General features: G+C 38.9%; 2 protein-coding genes across 3 annotated transcripts; one reads left to right on the plus strand and one right to left on the minus strand.

The window, feature by feature from the left end:
- Positions 1 to 431: 431 nt before the first annotated feature.
- On the minus strand, positions 432 to 12,172 carry LOC114361408 (zinc finger protein 664). Its single transcript, XM_028316408.1, has 10 exons — positions 12,032 to 12,172; positions 11,049 to 11,183; positions 10,348 to 10,474; positions 9,566 to 9,660; positions 9,002 to 9,091; positions 7,088 to 7,206; positions 6,344 to 6,486; positions 5,697 to 6,001; positions 3,742 to 3,780; positions 432 to 3,071 (listed from the first exon to the last, which is right to left on the minus strand). The coding sequence occupies exons 1-10, from the start codon at positions 12,065 to 12,067 to the stop codon at positions 3,000 to 3,002; spliced, it is 1,161 nt and encodes a 386-aa protein (XP_028172209.1). The 5' UTR covers positions 12,068 to 12,172; the 3' UTR covers positions 432 to 2,999.
- A 258-nt stretch (positions 12,173 to 12,430) lies between these two features.
- On the plus strand, positions 12,431 to 15,027 carry AMPKalpha (AMP-activated protein kinase alpha subunit). 2 transcript variants are annotated; one of them, XM_028316412.1, is made up of 5 exons: positions 12,431 to 12,907; positions 13,271 to 13,576; positions 13,664 to 13,963; positions 14,150 to 14,345; positions 14,870 to 15,027. In XM_028316412.1, the coding sequence occupies exons 1-5, from the start codon at positions 12,653 to 12,655 to the stop codon at positions 15,010 to 15,012; spliced, it is 1,200 nt and encodes a 399-aa protein (XP_028172213.1). In that variant the 5' UTR covers positions 12,431 to 12,652; the 3' UTR covers positions 15,013 to 15,027. The 2 variants fall into 2 exon arrangements, with proteins under 2 accessions (XP_028172213.1, XP_028172212.1); XM_028316411.1 differs by having other exon boundaries at positions 12,432 to 12,907; positions 13,664 to 13,969.
- Positions 15,028 to 17,370: the final 2,343 nt, after the last annotated feature.

Consider the following 17,370-nt stretch of genomic DNA (forward strand, 5'->3'; position numbering starts at 1 on the left):
GCCTGTTGTTCTGTCTAGTCGCCACGTTTGTCGCTGTCGTGTGTCACCTAGTGTGCGCCTATAGTAAATTTTACAGTCAGTCGCCAGCTTAACTTGTTGGCGTAAGTATTATGCTTATTGCTCCATTAAATGTTAAACATGTAATGCAAAACTAAATGTTATTGTTATGTTTAAAATACTGTTATAATAAAATTTCCTTTACAACAAACAACACATTAAAATCTGTACAATTTTTATAATAACCAGGCATCGACACAACTACTTCATCTAAAACTCAGTGTGATTACTAATTTCATAAGATTTTTCCTACTCATAAGTTTGTGAAACCAGGGTCGNAGGCCCTTGGGGGGCCCGCGCAGGGTGGGGCCCGGCTGGCAAATGCCACCCCGACTGTATGGCCAGTCCGACGCTGTGTGAAACTGTTACCAATATATTCATTTTGAGTTCTATTTTTGTATAATATAACCGGGTTATGGGAAGACCTTGTGTTGTATTTTTCGATTAACCACGACTACGCGTACTCATAAGACTATATCCTAAGAAAAATAGTGCTAGATTATTTCATTTAAAGTAATAATAATAAAATAATCTGTATTGAAAGATGTTAAGTATGAGTAATCGCTATTAATCTTCCTGAAACATGATTTTGTGTTATTAAAAATATTCTTAGGTCCAACTGCACAACCTTCTTCAACATTTCTCTTTCATTGTAAACAAACAGACATTTAAATAATAATGTTTTGAATGCAGAGTATTCTAATCCTGTTTTAAAGAGTGTTGTGCAAATGGATACTTTTACAACCACCTTAAAATACTACTTTATTTAAAAAGAAATTGCACTTACTAATATCACTTACGTAACGCTATAACTTATAACTTATAACATGATCTATTTTATAAAATTTACAATCCGTGTACGAATTATTATATTGATAGCGTGAGAAAATACGTCTTTTACAATTTGTGCAGCGCATTTAACAATTAAATTTTGTGTGTGCTTGCATTCACTCGTTGGAAAAACTTTTTAATGTGACTACTTCCCTCTCACTCACACATACTCATAGAGAAAGCAAGAAGTCACCTCTCGCTTGCACATTCAAATGCAATAGTAGACACGAAAGACCAAATCTAATGCCTAAAGTATATTGCTTTCTGATAAAATCCCAACTTATCTATTGAAGTCACTGGACCCGCTTCTATCTAATAAAATTTGTACTATCACAGATCTACATCGTGTTTCTTTTCTCTTTCGTTGGATAGAAAAGAAAAGAGAACACTACATAGTTTATGTTTGTAATACAAAAAATATTAGGAGATGGTATTCTTACAAATTTTATTTATTATACGACCACGTTAACCTAGCTTAACGACCATGTGTTTATGGGTTCTCTTTCAACCGTATTTTTAACCACAAAGTTCAATCTACGCAGTGGTAAAGAAATCGCTTTGTGGCAGTTCCTAGTTTGTTTATTGCAGGCTTGAACCAAACCATGACCCATCGATTATATTATAAGGGTACCAGCCCGATGAATTATGTTCACGAATAATCACTTATAAGGTCGACAATTAATTTAAAAGGGTATTTTCTTAATCATAATGCGCTATGGACCTACCAATGAACACTATGTTATAGCAAATAACAATGTACGGACGACAGCACATCAAACTATCATTTTTGTTGCAAAATAGCTCCTATCACAACTGCTTAAATACCAATGTTAAACTTGATGTGCTATCGTGTGTACTGTATCATTAATACGTTAGCGTCATTTCTTTTTTCTCCCAACATCACACCAATTGCGCTCAAATTGCTTGTTATTCTTTACTTTACACTTTATGCATCCTAACAAAAAACTTAAACACACAAACTACGCACTCACACATCCATTTATACAAAGCAATATTTACCGCCAATCTCATTTACAGGTAAAAAATATATCCATTATGATCTTTAGACTTATTTTATCGTCATATTATTCTAAAACTAACAATATTTGCAAGAATATTAAGTAAAAGTATTAGATATTTATTATGCCAAGTGTGCAAATCACATCATTGGCAAGAATATTATTTTGATTTTGAATATCTCTGTAAATAATAAATTAATCAGACAATATTTTTGAACCAATTCTTGAGAGATCAATAATAATTTCAATTTTAAATACTTTGTTTTCTTTCAGTTTTTGGATTATTTTTGTGCTTAAGTACAAAACAGTGATTTTAAGTTCATTTTATTAGATTTTTTGTTAATGTCATTATTAATATGGGGACCCTACATTATCGTACTGTGTAAAAATATGTTTGTAATACAAATTACAATTTATGTTGCTGTATTTTCGTATAGTACATGACAATTAAAACAATTTCATTACAATATGAAAGTGAAGTGACGTCATAGTGTGGTATTTGGATTGAAAAAACGTCTCATAATACAGGTGTTATCATGTACTACATTTTATGTGATTAGGTACATAATGGTGCTGTTTTTTAATATGGCTGTTGATAAATTTTATAATGAAATGTTCATTTATGTAAAACTTCCATTCCCTTTACATACGGGGCACTGGTATTCTATCATTTTGTTATTCAATTCCGTACGTAACTATGTTTTTCGTAAGATATCGCAACATTATTAAACCAAGTCCTTCAAATGTAGAAACGCAGGAAAACGTCACAGTACGGATGATCTAAAAGCATTACTGTTAAATGGAATAAAGTGTGTAAATCTATACGAGCATAACATCGGCTTGTTTGTTCGGCGCCATATTGGAAATATTCATATTATAGTTCTAAGACACTGAACTGTCCTATCCATGACATTGACAGTGGGGCGCCACCGTCAATACCGGATCGCTGGTTCCGATTATTGCCATTTTGGAAACCATATAGTTGAACGATGGTAGCGCCCCCCTGTCATTGAGTTTGGTGGGACAGTTCAGCGTGGGTCATCTATAACTCTTACGTGCACACTAGTACGCCCGGCGCCGGGCGGCCCGGGCTCACTGGAACAAACTTTGCACTTTCAACTTGGGGATGTATGTGTTCTGCGAGCTACTCCTTATTATTTTTATCTGAAACAATATTGAGATTTTATGGTAGACTTATGACTATATTGGAAAATATCTCAACCATAACTAAAATGATTTTTTGAAATATTACCACAGAATAATAATAAGTACTACGTACAGAAGGTTTACTTCGCGAAGGTATTTAAAAAAATGTATGCTCAATGTCGTTAACAATATGGTGTAATTTAGCTTGTCTCAAGAGTCAAGCACCATTTTGTTGACAAACGTCAGTGATCGATACTGCGCCGAAGCCGACCAAAGCCATAGGGCTGACTTCGGTAAAATGATGTGACGTGAGGTGCCAAACTGCGGAAAATGGCGGAGGAAATACATGATTTAGCATGAATTATCATGAATAATATTAACCACTTATTTACCTTTCAGTGTTTTCAGGCAACTTAAAAAAGTACATTCTGTGTTTTTATTATTATTTAGGCAGTTAAATACTGCACAGTATTTAGTACACCGTTTTCTTTACTTTTTTTTCCATCATACACAAGAATACGAGTGCGTGAGTCAATGCTCGCTCGTATGTGAGGCCTTGTCGAATAGTAATCCTGTAGGGTGCCATCGTGCTTGTTTTGTTTTTAATGTAAACTCGCGGAGATGAACAGGCCTGATATTACTATGAAATATAAACGGAAATATTAAGTTTGGAATCGATCATACTCACTTCATTGAAGTCTGTCAGGTCTAATGGATCTTTCAGCGCCTGAAACCAAACGTATGATTATGAATACCAGAATACATGGCTAGTTTAGTTTTTAAGGTGGCTTTGAAATAGTGATTGTTTTTCCATCTCTGTCGCGCATACAACTGACTTGTGGCCTTAATTAAACGATGGGACGTAAAATGAAGCGACGTGATGCTATGTAATACGACTAAATACTTCACGCGACTTACGTTACTACGTAAACCGCTACCATATACAATAGGGTTCGAAAGGATAAATTATCAATAATAACTATCACGATAATTATCATGATAATTATCTTGATAATAACAGATGGATAATTATCGGTTGATAATAACAAAAAAATGCGCTCGTGAAAGTAAGAAAGTCGTATTCGAAGTTTTCGAACGTGTATTTCCGCACTTGCGTCTAGTGGTGGACGTTATTTAACATAGATAGTTCTAAAACCTATCTATTTAGCTCCATAACGATCACTTGTTAACTCAAAATTTGTCTATTTTCCACAACGCTTTATGCGACTAGCGATGGATAACTTGACAACATACAGTAACCAAAAACATAAGCAACATTCTCAATGTAACATCAGAATTTCTTATGAAAAAATATGACAAATGTATCTTAATATACTGTTGATAATTATCCGATAATTATCAGATAATTATCACGAAGCGTAATTATCTTGATAATTTCGAACCCTGATATACAAAGATTACTTGATATTTTCGTGTCGTTCCCGCGTTTGTCGTTTACCTGGGACAGCGGGTGGGCGATGACACTCCAGCACTTTACTGCTTACACTCCTCCTCACCTGTTCTCAAGTTTGCTGTGCTGTGGGGGATGGGAAGGTACTGTGTGGCATACATACTTTTTTATACGCAAGAAACAACAACGGCATCAGTCAGAGGCCGCTCTAAGGTCTTCCTTACACTTCGGCGCTGGGTTACCGTAGCCGCGACGTAAATTCGAGTTTTGAACGCTGGATCTACGCAGCACTAGCGTCAGGTCCGCACAGCGCCAACGCAACGTCTTTTTCGGATGAGTAATTTTTTTTTATCCACAACGAGGAAGCTCTTGGCCTGTATCTCACCTGATCGTAAGTGATGATTTATTTATTTATTTATTTATTTATTCTCTACCAACATTGTTACATTACAACATGTACACTTAAAAATTACAATTATGAACAAAGTTACAATGCAACAACAATTATAGGCTGACACAACATGCAATATAGATTCAATGCAGTTTGTTTCGAACCGTTCCATGCACACATAAAAAAACACTTAATCGTATCAATAATAGTAGAATTTTGATTTAAACATGACTTATCTTATAAGTAGGTACCTACTTACTTACTACAAATGCAAAATAAGTTTCATTTACTAAAAAAAAAAAAGAAACAACAAACGGTTACCATAGCTCAATCTGACACAAACAGTTGAGACGCCACAAAGGAGTATAGTTTCCTTTTATACTGTGTTTGGGAGTAGTGCAGGATCAGGCCAAAGGTGGAAGCGAGCTTCACCCTGAATCCTCAACCACGGGGGAACTGGCTATCTACCCTCTAACGGCCGGAACACAACAATGCTGTTAACATTTAACATTGTTGTTATGGCGACAGACTAAGGTAAGATGGTGGTAACGCCTGGTCCGTGAGCACGTAGAATTTTGTCCAATGACCCCAAGCTACCCATCCTTATCGCTCGCGCGTAATTATGTTGCTGCGGCAGGCGGTGATATGGATGGGTAGCTTGGGGTCATTGGACAAAATTCTACGTGCTCACGGACCAGGCTTTAGCTAGCCAAGCGGACTTAGAACAAGTCCTACCATCAACTAAACCGAACAGAAAAATCGCGGCGAGCACGCGCAGCTGGTGCGCGCGCAGCAGGTGCTCGGTGTGCTCGCGGCCGAGCGCCTGCCGCAGTGTACTGACCGGCGCCTGCTTGGGCGGGCGGCCGCGGCGGGCGGGCGGGCGGGCGGGCGCGGCGAGCACGCGCAGCTGGTGCGCGCGCAGCAGGTGCTCGGTGTGCTCGCGGCCGAGCGCCTGCCGCAGTGTACTGACCGGCGCCTGCTTGGGCGGGCGGCCGCGGCGGGCGGGCGGGCGGGCGGGCGCGGCGAGCACGCGCAGCTGGTGCGCGCGCAGCAGGTGCTCGGTGTGCTCGCGCGCCGACCGCATCACGGCGCCGCACGACGAGAACACGCACGTCATCGTGCCCGCCTCCTCCTCCTCTGAAGCTTCTGTGGATCAGAATACACAATAGAGATGTTACCAAAGCAAGAGTTTGAATTAGTCCGTCGGTTAACTTATCAAAAAATACTCGACACGTATTTTTCACTTTTTTAACGTTATGAAAATTGAAAGAGATTAAGCACGCCAAAGATTCAAAGAAGAGGCCTGTGACGTCAAGGCCTGCTTAAAATTGTAGCACTCTGTAACGTCGCGCGGAACTTCAAAGCATCATAACTTCGTAATTACTTGTTTGATTGACAAATAAAAATATACAGTTCCAATATTTTTTGATAAATGTAATTGACAGACTAAAAATTAGCCAACAACTCAGTTTCAGTAGCGGTACTGACTTGAGTCCTGGTCGGCGTCGTGCACGGGCGCGGCGAGCGTATGCTGCGCCACATGGAGCCTCAACAGACGCTCGCTCGGCAAGATGGCGTCGCAGATCCCGCAGCGCTGGCCGTGGCTTCGAACTTCAGGGTGTGCTTCACGTCTGGAAACAAAAAATATTAGGGTTCGAAACACATATGCTGCTTAGTTTGGGCGAAATCTCGATCTCTTTCAAAACAAGATTGCTACCTACAGATCATCCGCTGCCCATAAAAGCCTCAATTCTGCCCGTAGTCTCAATGTTTTGAAACATTTCCGCTCACATGACAACCCATGTCATGATAGAATACCTTGGATTTAATTATTTCCGATAGAATACGACACTGCTGCACCCAAACCCAAACGGGTCGCCACTCAAATCGAGATCATATCAATCGGCACGAATTTCCCCGATAGATTTTGAACGTTTTTGTNTTTATTGTCTTTCGAATATGATGCAAATGAATTGATAAACTTCATCATTTTTCGAATAAGGTGCAAATCTATTGAGAACTAAGAAACAAGCTGACAAAATGGCTCCAATAGCCTCGTCATTACCTGTGCGTGTACATGTGGTTCCTCTGCTGGAACTGCTCGCCGCAGACGGTGCAGTCGTAGGTGGCCTTATTCGAAAGATGATGAAGTTTATCATCTTTCGAATAAGGCAAATCTATTGAGAACTAAGAAACAAGCTGACAAAATGGCTCCAAAAGCCTCGTCATCACCTGTGCGTGTACATGTGGTTCCTCTGCTGGAACTGCTCGCCGCAGACGGTGCAGTCGTAGGTGGCTTCCACGGGCCGCCCGTTCAGATGCCGCTTGCGGTGCTGGTTCAGATTCGTCACCTGCCGGCAACGGGCGTCGTTAGCAAGAACCACGTTTGCATGAAAAGCTTCTTCTTGTCGTGTCGACAACAAACCTATAAAGTGTCAGCCCAAAAGTCCGTTACAAGAGTGGCGTTGTCAGTAGCATTTATTATTTATTAAATCTACCTGCGTGCAGTTGTTTGGGCACGCAGGGCACGAAATCAAGTGCTTCATCGACTGGGGAACACAACCACACTTGCACTCCAAGTTTGAGCCATCCAAGAAACTGTGACATTTATTGCTAAAAAGACACCATTGTGTAATTTATTTATTTATTTTATTGGTCTGCCAACATTTATTGTCATTTGGTCCAATTTACCAAGCCAACAACTCTTCATTCGTGTTTTTTTTTACTCAGACACGGGTGAATCTAATACTGCAAATTGTGGATTAAGTTGCCAATTAAACACCTCACATTACAGTAAAAATACCGAGTCGTCATTTAACCCTCGGATTTAATTTTTACATAACTGGAGCTGTTATATTAATTAACACTATAGCCTGACCAGGAACATAAAAACCCTGCAACACTGAGTACAGTCGTACCTGTGTTAAATTAATAGGCTAACTTTATGTATCAGGATTCAGGATTACGCGCTAATTTGATATTTTCATTAATTAACGAAAAAATATTATTATAGGTAACCTGCTTTAAATAAATTAAATGAAACCATTAATCGAGCTAGTAGAATTTATTTTATTATTCATCAATAATCAAATTCAGAACTTGAATATTCAACTGCAATGTCTGCTCATGAACGCTTCAAACTCGGTACTTCTTTCCTAATTCTATAAAATTCAACACTTACGAAAGTGACACTTTTTTTTAAAATAGGTAGTTGAAACAAACCACAGCTAATTTTCATAGTGGACTGTACTATACGATAAACATGTCAGTCAATTTGACAACCTTTGTCGGAAACATTATTCAATGAAAATATTGTCCGAACCCTTAGTATTTCTCTTCGACAAATACTTTAACACATTGTGAACCACTTTTCTTTCACGACTATAAAAATATTTAATTCACAAAACCAATTGCGCACATTTAAAATAAAGTTTGCTGCACACTATCTTTTTTTGAACTTCCCGCGGTTTTTCAACAAATCTGCCAATGGGACTACAACGCCATGTAAAATTAGTACTTATACAATCACACTCAAAGTCGATTATGCTTAGTGAAGATTATTACTATTGATTTTACGAGCCCCAGTCCCACAGTCAGATAATAGTGTGACCTAAATGTCAGTCAATCAACTTAATGCTCGTACAGTCAAGTACAGAAATATGTAGCATTTTAGCCACATTCTTATGTCAATGGAATAGGGTCTGAGAGACTTTGTAAACTGTTTTTTTTTTATTTACATAACTGTACATAACATGCTTATACGCAATTATAACATTTTAAGTGTTATAAAACATACCAAAAAATTACAGATTAACCTATTCTTAGTCTGTACCGAAATACCTAGTTTACAGTCTTTATGTATCCTGTATAAACATTTATTTCTCTATGCTGTGACTCTTATATTCCAAATCAAGCCTTATTCCAGATCTCTTAATACTATAAATTTGTTTAGGCACATCAAGCAAAACAATCTAAAAATTAGGCTAATTTGCAATAAACTTGTAAAGTAAAATGTGCTGTCAAGTTCAACTGTACAATAACTTCAACCAATCAATGGTCAACCTGTTAAATTATTTTGAACTTTAACACCTTGTGATAGTGTCCAAAAGAATGAAAATTGCGATTTTTCTTAAGGGTTACACATACCTGCGCATAAGCCTTGTTGCAGCCGGGTTCCGGGCACACAAATGGCCGCTCGCCGGTGTGCAGTCGAACATGGTTGTTCAGGTTCGTGACCTGAGTAAAAAAAAATTAAAGATCTTCCAGGGACATAATAGTATCTGTATAACGGCTACATAATACGCACAGTACATAGTTTATGAGCTTTTGACACTTTTTTTAATTTTTCGGTTACAATAACTGCACTGTGATAAAGATCAAATTAGATTTTTTTTTACTATCAGTGTGTCGTTGATTATAGTGCTCAGCTCATTATTAAGGAATTATTTATGGCCTGTCTCAATAAGCCCATTATCTAAAATCTGACTAGACTGCTTTTAAGTGCCACAGACAAAATTTTAAATTGTTTTTATTTGCATTTTCCAACCGCAACAGTGGAACTCAGCCCTCCCTTCAGATANATTGAGTTTTAATTTCGCTTCACTAAGCAAACTACATACAAAAAAACGTCAGAGCGACGTGATTTCGACATTCAAACTATCTGTTTCAACTGTAACTTTGTCTAGGTGGACATAACAAAATGAATCATACCTGAGTAAATGCTTTCCCACATTCGGTGCATTTGAAAGGCCGCTCGTTGGTATGGATACGCAGGTGCGCCCTAAGGTTGTTGGACTGAGAAAATGCTGCAGAAAAATACATAAATAAATTACAAGTCTGTCGACTTTATCGTAAGCAATCTAGGCATAAATTTGAGAACCATTATTACGCTGTTAAAAAAGCGTTTTCTGCTGCGCAAAAAACGTAATAATATAGCATTTTCGGTTCTTTTTACAGTTTAACTATGCTCTGCTACCTACGTACAAGACATGTTTTTAGGCGGTAAATATTGAACGCAGTCCGTCTAATGTCTAATAAATAACGCGAATTTGCTATATTCTAAAGAGCTTGTGCTGAGTGTTTTGGAATACACATAACAACTCGTAACAAGATTCAGTCTCTTCTATAAGGGCCTCCGCTAGAATTCGCGCGGGCGCCTTCACTGTCTGTATCGAAAACTAGTATGAGCAGTGTGGCGCGGACGCGTACGACGAGTTTCGGACTGACGCGGACGTTTGCAGGGCTACTCTGAAACGCTACTTACGTTTCGAATCTATTCTGTCACCTTCGCATGAGCTGGCAGCTCGCTTTGCGTGAGAGGGATGGCAATATTCGACACTTCGGGTAACGTTTTTCGGTGTAGCCCCGCTGGAACGGGAGCGGGCACCCGCACAAGTTTTAACATAGGCCCTATGACTTCGACAACTTTGGTTTTCTGGCGAATAAACATGCGATAAATACTTTTAGATATTTGATAGGATATTAGCACTAACCTTTATTGCAATAAGTACAAACAAACCGCCTCTCCGCACGGTGGTTGCGCATATGGTTCTGCAGCTGCATGCTCTTCTGGAACGACTTGTGGCAGATGCCACAGTAAAGGGATTTATCATTGCTCTCCTGCAAATTATTATGCTACATTCAAGTTTCTTATACACTGACTTTCTAATGGACGGAAAGGTCATGTGACACGTTTTGAGGCGCGCATCAAGTCTTAAATTGTCTTTATTGTCATTGTCATTCTTTCTCTCTTTTTGAAGTTTGCCCACTCCTAAAGGCCAATGCATATCACGTTTTCAGGCGTCGTCAACGTACATTTCACGCGATCGGAACGCGCTGTTTACGCGATATTAATGCAATGAATGTACCTTTTAGCAGCAAAAGTTTTTCAAGTTTAGCAGAGCAGCTACCGCGCAATTGTAAGACGCACGTCTATGGCGCCGAAAAAAACTTATGTGCAGGGGCCTTTAGCTTCGGGAATGCGAAATAAGAATGAGGCAATATTATGCTATGTACGAGATTAAAAGAGAGAGGAATTAAGAAGATTCAATATAATTTTGATTGATACACAGCAGTCTACAGTGATTTTTTTATAAGTTTGTAGGTAGAAGTAGACCAATAATAAGTTCCAAGGATTTGACATTGTGACGATAATAACTTTTTTAATGTTAATAATAATTCACAAAATAGAAACCTCATCAGTGTTGGAGTTCTGTGACTCGGAAGGATCGGGTGGATCGGTGGCGCTGTCGTCGATGGTCACTTCAGGCACCAGCGGCTGGCATTTGAAGCAAGCGTACACACCATCGTTGCCTGTCTCAAACAGTTGCTGAAATTAAAAAAAAATAAACATTTTATTACAACCAAAACATTCATTTATGAATGCTCTTTAGTTTCAACTAAAGTATACTTTCATAATCATACTTTCTTCAGTTTCTTTAATCTGACTTATCAATTAGTTTTGTTAAACAAAATTAAAGTAAACAAACTTTTCTTTGACCCCATACTGCTCAACTCAATAAAGATAAATAGTAGTATCAAAGTAAAAAAATTGGAAACAAAAGCAATAATATAATAATAACATTGTCAGCTCAAATAATTTTAATAAAACACAATCACAATCACATTTTATAAGAACTTTGACTGGATAGTATAAATGTCTTGGGTCGGAATATTAGAGGTAGGGAGGAATTTACGTACAAATGAGCTAATTTTCAAACTTGTGCAAGTATGCAAACTTCAGTGTGCATTGTGAAACAACATAAAACCCATCATGCTTTTTGTACAACTGTGACCCAATCAGTTGGTTTTGTGTAAACTTTTCAAGGTTCCCTCTTTACGATACACAGTGGTCACAACCGAGAAAAAACAAAGTCACTTGTTTTTTACAGGGCACTCAGCAGAACCAGACAAAAAAAAACATACCGACGGCCAAGAAACAAAAAAACGCGGGCAGGTTTCGGATGCACATTTTTATCATGTACTGCAATTTAAAACGTTGTAAACCATTCAATACACTTAAAGGAATGTCATGATATCAAGTAATAACCATTTTACTAGTCGTACATAAACGAAATTCTTTCAGACGCGTTATTTTTATAACAATCTAAAGAAAACAAAAAATAATAGTCGACGATTACACAAAAGAAAGCGTAAAGGGAGCGTTAAGATACTTACAACTGCAGGTTTATCACAAATCCCACATTTATCCATTGTAAATAAACAAAAAATCACAATATTTAAGTAAATAGCACATAAAAATCCACAAAAAAATATTTTTCGCACTTCGCGAACAGACAGCTCCAAAAAGACAGGCGGGGTAAGGGGAGGGGAGTGCAGGGCGGGGCAAGCGGAACCATAGGCAATCTATGTCAAAAACATAGACAAAATTATTTTTTACTGAAATGTTTTTGAAAGTAAAATAAAAAGATGGAGGACGCAATTAATTTAAAATTAATTCGCTTTATTTCAAAAAATATAAATGAGTAAATAAAGGCCTACAAGTCACAATTACAATCATCGATAAGTGAATAAACCAAACTTAATTTTGACAAATAGTGTCGTAAAAAAAAAACTATAATTGACGTTTCTTACTTTCTTCATCTCGTGTTTTTCCGTGAAAAATTAGATTTTTTTAATTAGTATTTTTGGTTAATTACTCTTCTTCAACGTAACCATGAACTGTACATAATGAAATAATTAGTGAAACAAGATAGTGCCCATTTTTTTTTGGTGTTTTGATGTAGTTTTGTTTAGGTGTTATTGCCTTGTTTTCAAGTTATTGTTAACCTAGTAAATATGTCTGAGAAACCCGTGGCTGCGAGTGGCAACCAGCCCATCGTGAAGATTGGGCACTACACGCTGGGGGCCACTCTAGGGGTGGGCACCTTCGGCAAGGTAAAGATAGGCGAGCACCAACTGACGAAGCACAAAGTGGCTGTGAAGATCCTCAATAGACAGAAAATAAAGTCCCTAGACGTGGTCGGAAAGATCAGACGAGAGATACAGAACCTCAAGCTGTTCAGGCACCCACATATTATAAAACTGTACCAGGTAAATGACAGGTTTTAATTGTGTTGACCTTGAGCATTAATGTGTTTACAATGCAGGACAATAGATAACTTTGTGTTATTACCATTCATTTGGATCAAGTCCTTAAAGATTCTTGATAAAGCAAATATCTTTATCAGATTCTGTTCTGGTACATATTTGCAATTCATAAATTATTTCATCTGAGGTGGAATTGTGTTCCATCTGAGATTTTATTGTACAATATGAACTGTCAAATGATTACGATTGCTTTATACAATTCCACCTCAGGTCCTAGCTTGAACATGAATGACATAATATTCTATTTGATAATTTGTATTGATAAGTATGAAAAAACATAATGCCTATTTACCTAAACCTTTCCAGGTGATATCCACACCAACTGACATCTTCATGATTATGGAATATGTGTCTGGCGGGGAGCTCTTTGACTACATCGTAAAGCGGGGAAAACTGCAAGAACATGAGGCACGGCGGTTTTTCCAACAGATCATTTCCGGAGTCGACTACTGCCACCGACATATGATTGTGCACCGGGACTTAAAGCCAGAGAACCTCCTATTAGACCATAATATGCACGTCAAGATTGCAGACTTCGGTCTGTCTAACATGATGATGGACGGAGAATTTTTACGGACTTCGTGTGGGTCCCCAAATTATGCAGCTCCTGAGGTAAAACATTAAAAAATCTAAATCTCTTGATACTTTTACCAGCCACTGAGCCACAAAAATTATTAAAAATAATAATTTTAATTACAGGTTATTTCAGGGAAGTTGTATGCAGGTCCAGAAGTAGACGTATGGTCTTGTGGCGTCATTCTTTACGCTTTGTTATGTGGTACATTGCCTTTCGACGATGAACATGTTCCGACTCTCTTCCGGAAGATCAAATCGGGCATATTCCCGATACCTGAGTACTTAAACAAGAGTGTTGTGAGTCTGTTATGCATGATGCTTCAAGTGGACCCAATGAAACGGGCCAGTATTGAGGATGTGAAAAAACATGACTGGTTCCAAAAGGATCTACCGGGGTATCTGTTCCCATCCCCTGTAGAACAGGTATTAGTATGTACTCAGATTATCTTTTTTACACTACTCACAACACACACACCACATGTAATCACATCTTAACTCTATCCATTTAAAGCACATATTTTACTATCAAACACCCCCAAATGAACAAAAAATACTCCACAAATGTTTTGTTTTCTGACAACTTTCCTAATTCACATGTTTTTCTTACAGGACAGCAGTGTAATTGACACGGAAGCTATAGCAGAAGTGTGCGAGAAGTTTGGAGTTAAAGAGCACGAAGTACATAATGCTTTGTTGAGCGGAGACCCGCACGACCAACTGGCTATCGCTTACCACCTAATTATAGACAATAAACGTATTGCTGACGAAGCCGCTAAGGCTGAAATCAAGGACTTTTATGTAGCTAGTGAGTAAACCATAATATCTTAATGTTCTAAACTTATAGGTCCTCATTACAAAAAAGTTAAACCCAGGACGAACTCTGGTTTAAAATGACATTTCCATACTAAATGTCAATTTAAACCAGGGTTCAAACTGAGTTTTTGTAATAAGGGGTATAAAATCTGAAATGGACTTTGAAAAACTATGTAGCACACTTCTAAACACATTCACATTTCACTTGTCCGAATGATTTATTGATATTTAGACCACAATGGCCTAACTAACAGTTTCGATATTCGACTACCCTACAAAGTTTGCTACGGTCGTTTTATTACCTTTACCATTGAAATATTATTCTTCTTTTATTTGGCAACCACGATTTCGCCAATGTTACGTAAACAGCCACTGTAGGACCGTAGAGTAAGGTCCTGTAACTCGCCAGTGGTGCAAACTGTTTACACAAATCTGTTCATAGTCTTCTGACTGATTACACACACGAAAATTAAAAAAAACTATCTGTGTCTTGAGTTCTCGTGTAATTGTTTGCAGATAATTCCCCGCCGGCCACGAGCGAGAGTTCCCGGCCGCACCCTGAGCGTATTGCGCCGCTGCGTGACAAGCCCGCGCCCGCCGCGCTTCCCCAGGCGGACAAGAAGGGAACGCCCGTCAAGAGGTCAGTGATGATTCATTAATATTGGGAATTCGTCTTTAAATCTATTGCACTAAGGTTCACGAGTCAAACATTGTATCGGAAACAGAGGATTTATTATGATACTACCAAGTCCCTAATTATTATCTACCCCGAACGTATCGCACCGCTGCGGGACAAGCCCGCGCCCGCCGCGCTTCCCCAGGCGGACAAGAAGGGAACACCTGTTAAGAGGTCAGTGATGATTCAGTAATATTGGGATTTCGTCTTTAAATCTAGAGCACTAAGGTTCACGAGTCAAACATTGTATCGGAAACAGAGGATTTATTATGATACTACCTAGTCCCTAATTATTATCTACCCCGAACGTATCGCACCGCTGCGGGACAAGCCCGCGCCCGCCGCGCTTCCCCAGGCGGACAAGAAGGGAACACCTGTTAAGAGGTCAGTGATGATTCAGTAATATTGGGAATTCGTCTTTAAATCTAGAGCACTAAGGTTCACGAGTCAAACATTGTATCGGAAACAGAGGATTTATTATGATACTACCTAGTCCCTTTATTATCTACCCCGAACGTATCGCACCGCTGCGGGACAAGCCCGCGCCCGCCGCGCTTCCCCAGGCGGACAAGAAGGGAACGCCCGTCAAGAGGTCAGTCCGAATGCGTCTTGAAATCTATATCATTAAGGTTCCTTCAGTTGCGAAAAACACGGAAGATGAGTCGACGAACATTGTATAGGAAGTTTAGGAAGCTGAGGAACTATCGAATTTTGATACTAGTAGGTATAGCCTGACCAGGAACATAAAAACCCTCGCCATGTTGCGGAAAACTAATGGTACTAATTTCTTTTAATGGCAACAGTAACTGAAAACTTCATTTACATGTCACCTTGCATGTCAGTCTATTGTTGTCAAAGTGTAAACAAACTTTATTTTAAATGTTTGCAATTGATTTTGTGAATTAAATTGCTAAAATATTTTTATAGTCGTGAAAGAAAAGTGGTTCACGATGTGTTAATGTATTTGTCGAAAAGAAATATTAAGGGTTCGGACAATATTTTCATTGAATAATGTTTCCGACAAAGGTTGTCAAATTGACTGACACGTTTATCGTATAGTACAGTCCACTATGAAAATTAGCTGTAGTCTGTTTCAACTGGGTTACCTACGCCATATCGAATGACAAATGATCGAAAATCAAAATATCGAATACGTTTCATCGAACGATCAAAATATCGAACGATCAAAATATCGAATGCTCAAAATATCGAACGTTCAGAATATCGAACCATCAAAATATCGAACGATCAAAATATCGAACGATCAAAATATCGAAAGTCGATATAGACGTTTTATTAAATTTCATCATGCATCATTTCTTCAAGTTTATAAATTTTGAGAAATAATGTCCGTGGGGACCTATTATAAGCCTAGCCTGTCCCAAAAAGGAAAGTTCAGAAATGATGCGTGATGAAATTTAATAAAAACGTTTATATCGACTTTCGATATTTTGATCGTTCGATATTTTGATCGTTCGATATTCTGAACGTTCGATATTTTGAGCATTCGATATTTTGATCGTTCGATATTTTGATCGTTCGATGAAACGTATTCGATATTTTGATTTTCGATCATTTGTCATTCGATATGGCGTAGGTAACCCAATCGGTAGGTAACCCCAAAATCCTGGGGGGTACCAGGGGGTGCCTTAGGACTTATGACGGGGGGAAGGGGGGTGACCGCCCCGGGTGCCAACCCATGCTACGCCGCCACTGACCCCGAACGTATCGCACCGCTGCGGGACAAGCCCGCGCCCGCCGCGCTTCCCCAGGCGGATAAGAAGGGAACACCTGTTAAGAGGTCAGTGATGATTCAGTAATATTGGGAATTCGTCTTTAAATCTAGAGCACTAATGCCCGTTTTCACCATTGATCCCTAATTTTTAAGTGACACCTATGAAAACAAAATTCCTGTCAAGTGTTACCATAGAAGTTACTTAAAAATTAGGGATTGATGGTGAAAACGGGCATAAGGTTCACGAGTCAAACATTGTATCGGAAACAGAGGATTTATTATGATACTACCTAGTCCCTAATTAATATCTACCCCGAACGTATCGCACCGCTGCGGGACAAGCCCGCGCCCGCCGCGCTTCCCCAGGCGGACAAGAAGGAACACCTGTTAAGAGGTCAGTAATGACGCCTCTGTGGTCTAGTGGTTAGACCACCTGCTTCAGACGCAGAGGTCCCGGGTTCGATTCCCAGTGGGGGCAGATTTTTCTGTTCGGTTTGGTTGGTGGTAGGGCTTGTTCTAAGTCCGCCTGGCTAGCTACCACCATCTTACCTAAGTCTGTCGCCATAACAACAATGTTAACAGCATTATTGTGTTCCGACAGTTAGA

Source organism: Ostrinia furnacalis, unplaced genomic scaffold (genome assembly GCF_004193835.3).
Source record: "Ostrinia furnacalis isolate ACB-3 unplaced genomic scaffold, ASM419383v2 OfSCF5689, whole genome shotgun sequence".
NCBI classification, from domain to species: Eukaryota; Metazoa; Arthropoda; class Insecta; order Lepidoptera; family Crambidae; genus Ostrinia; species Ostrinia furnacalis.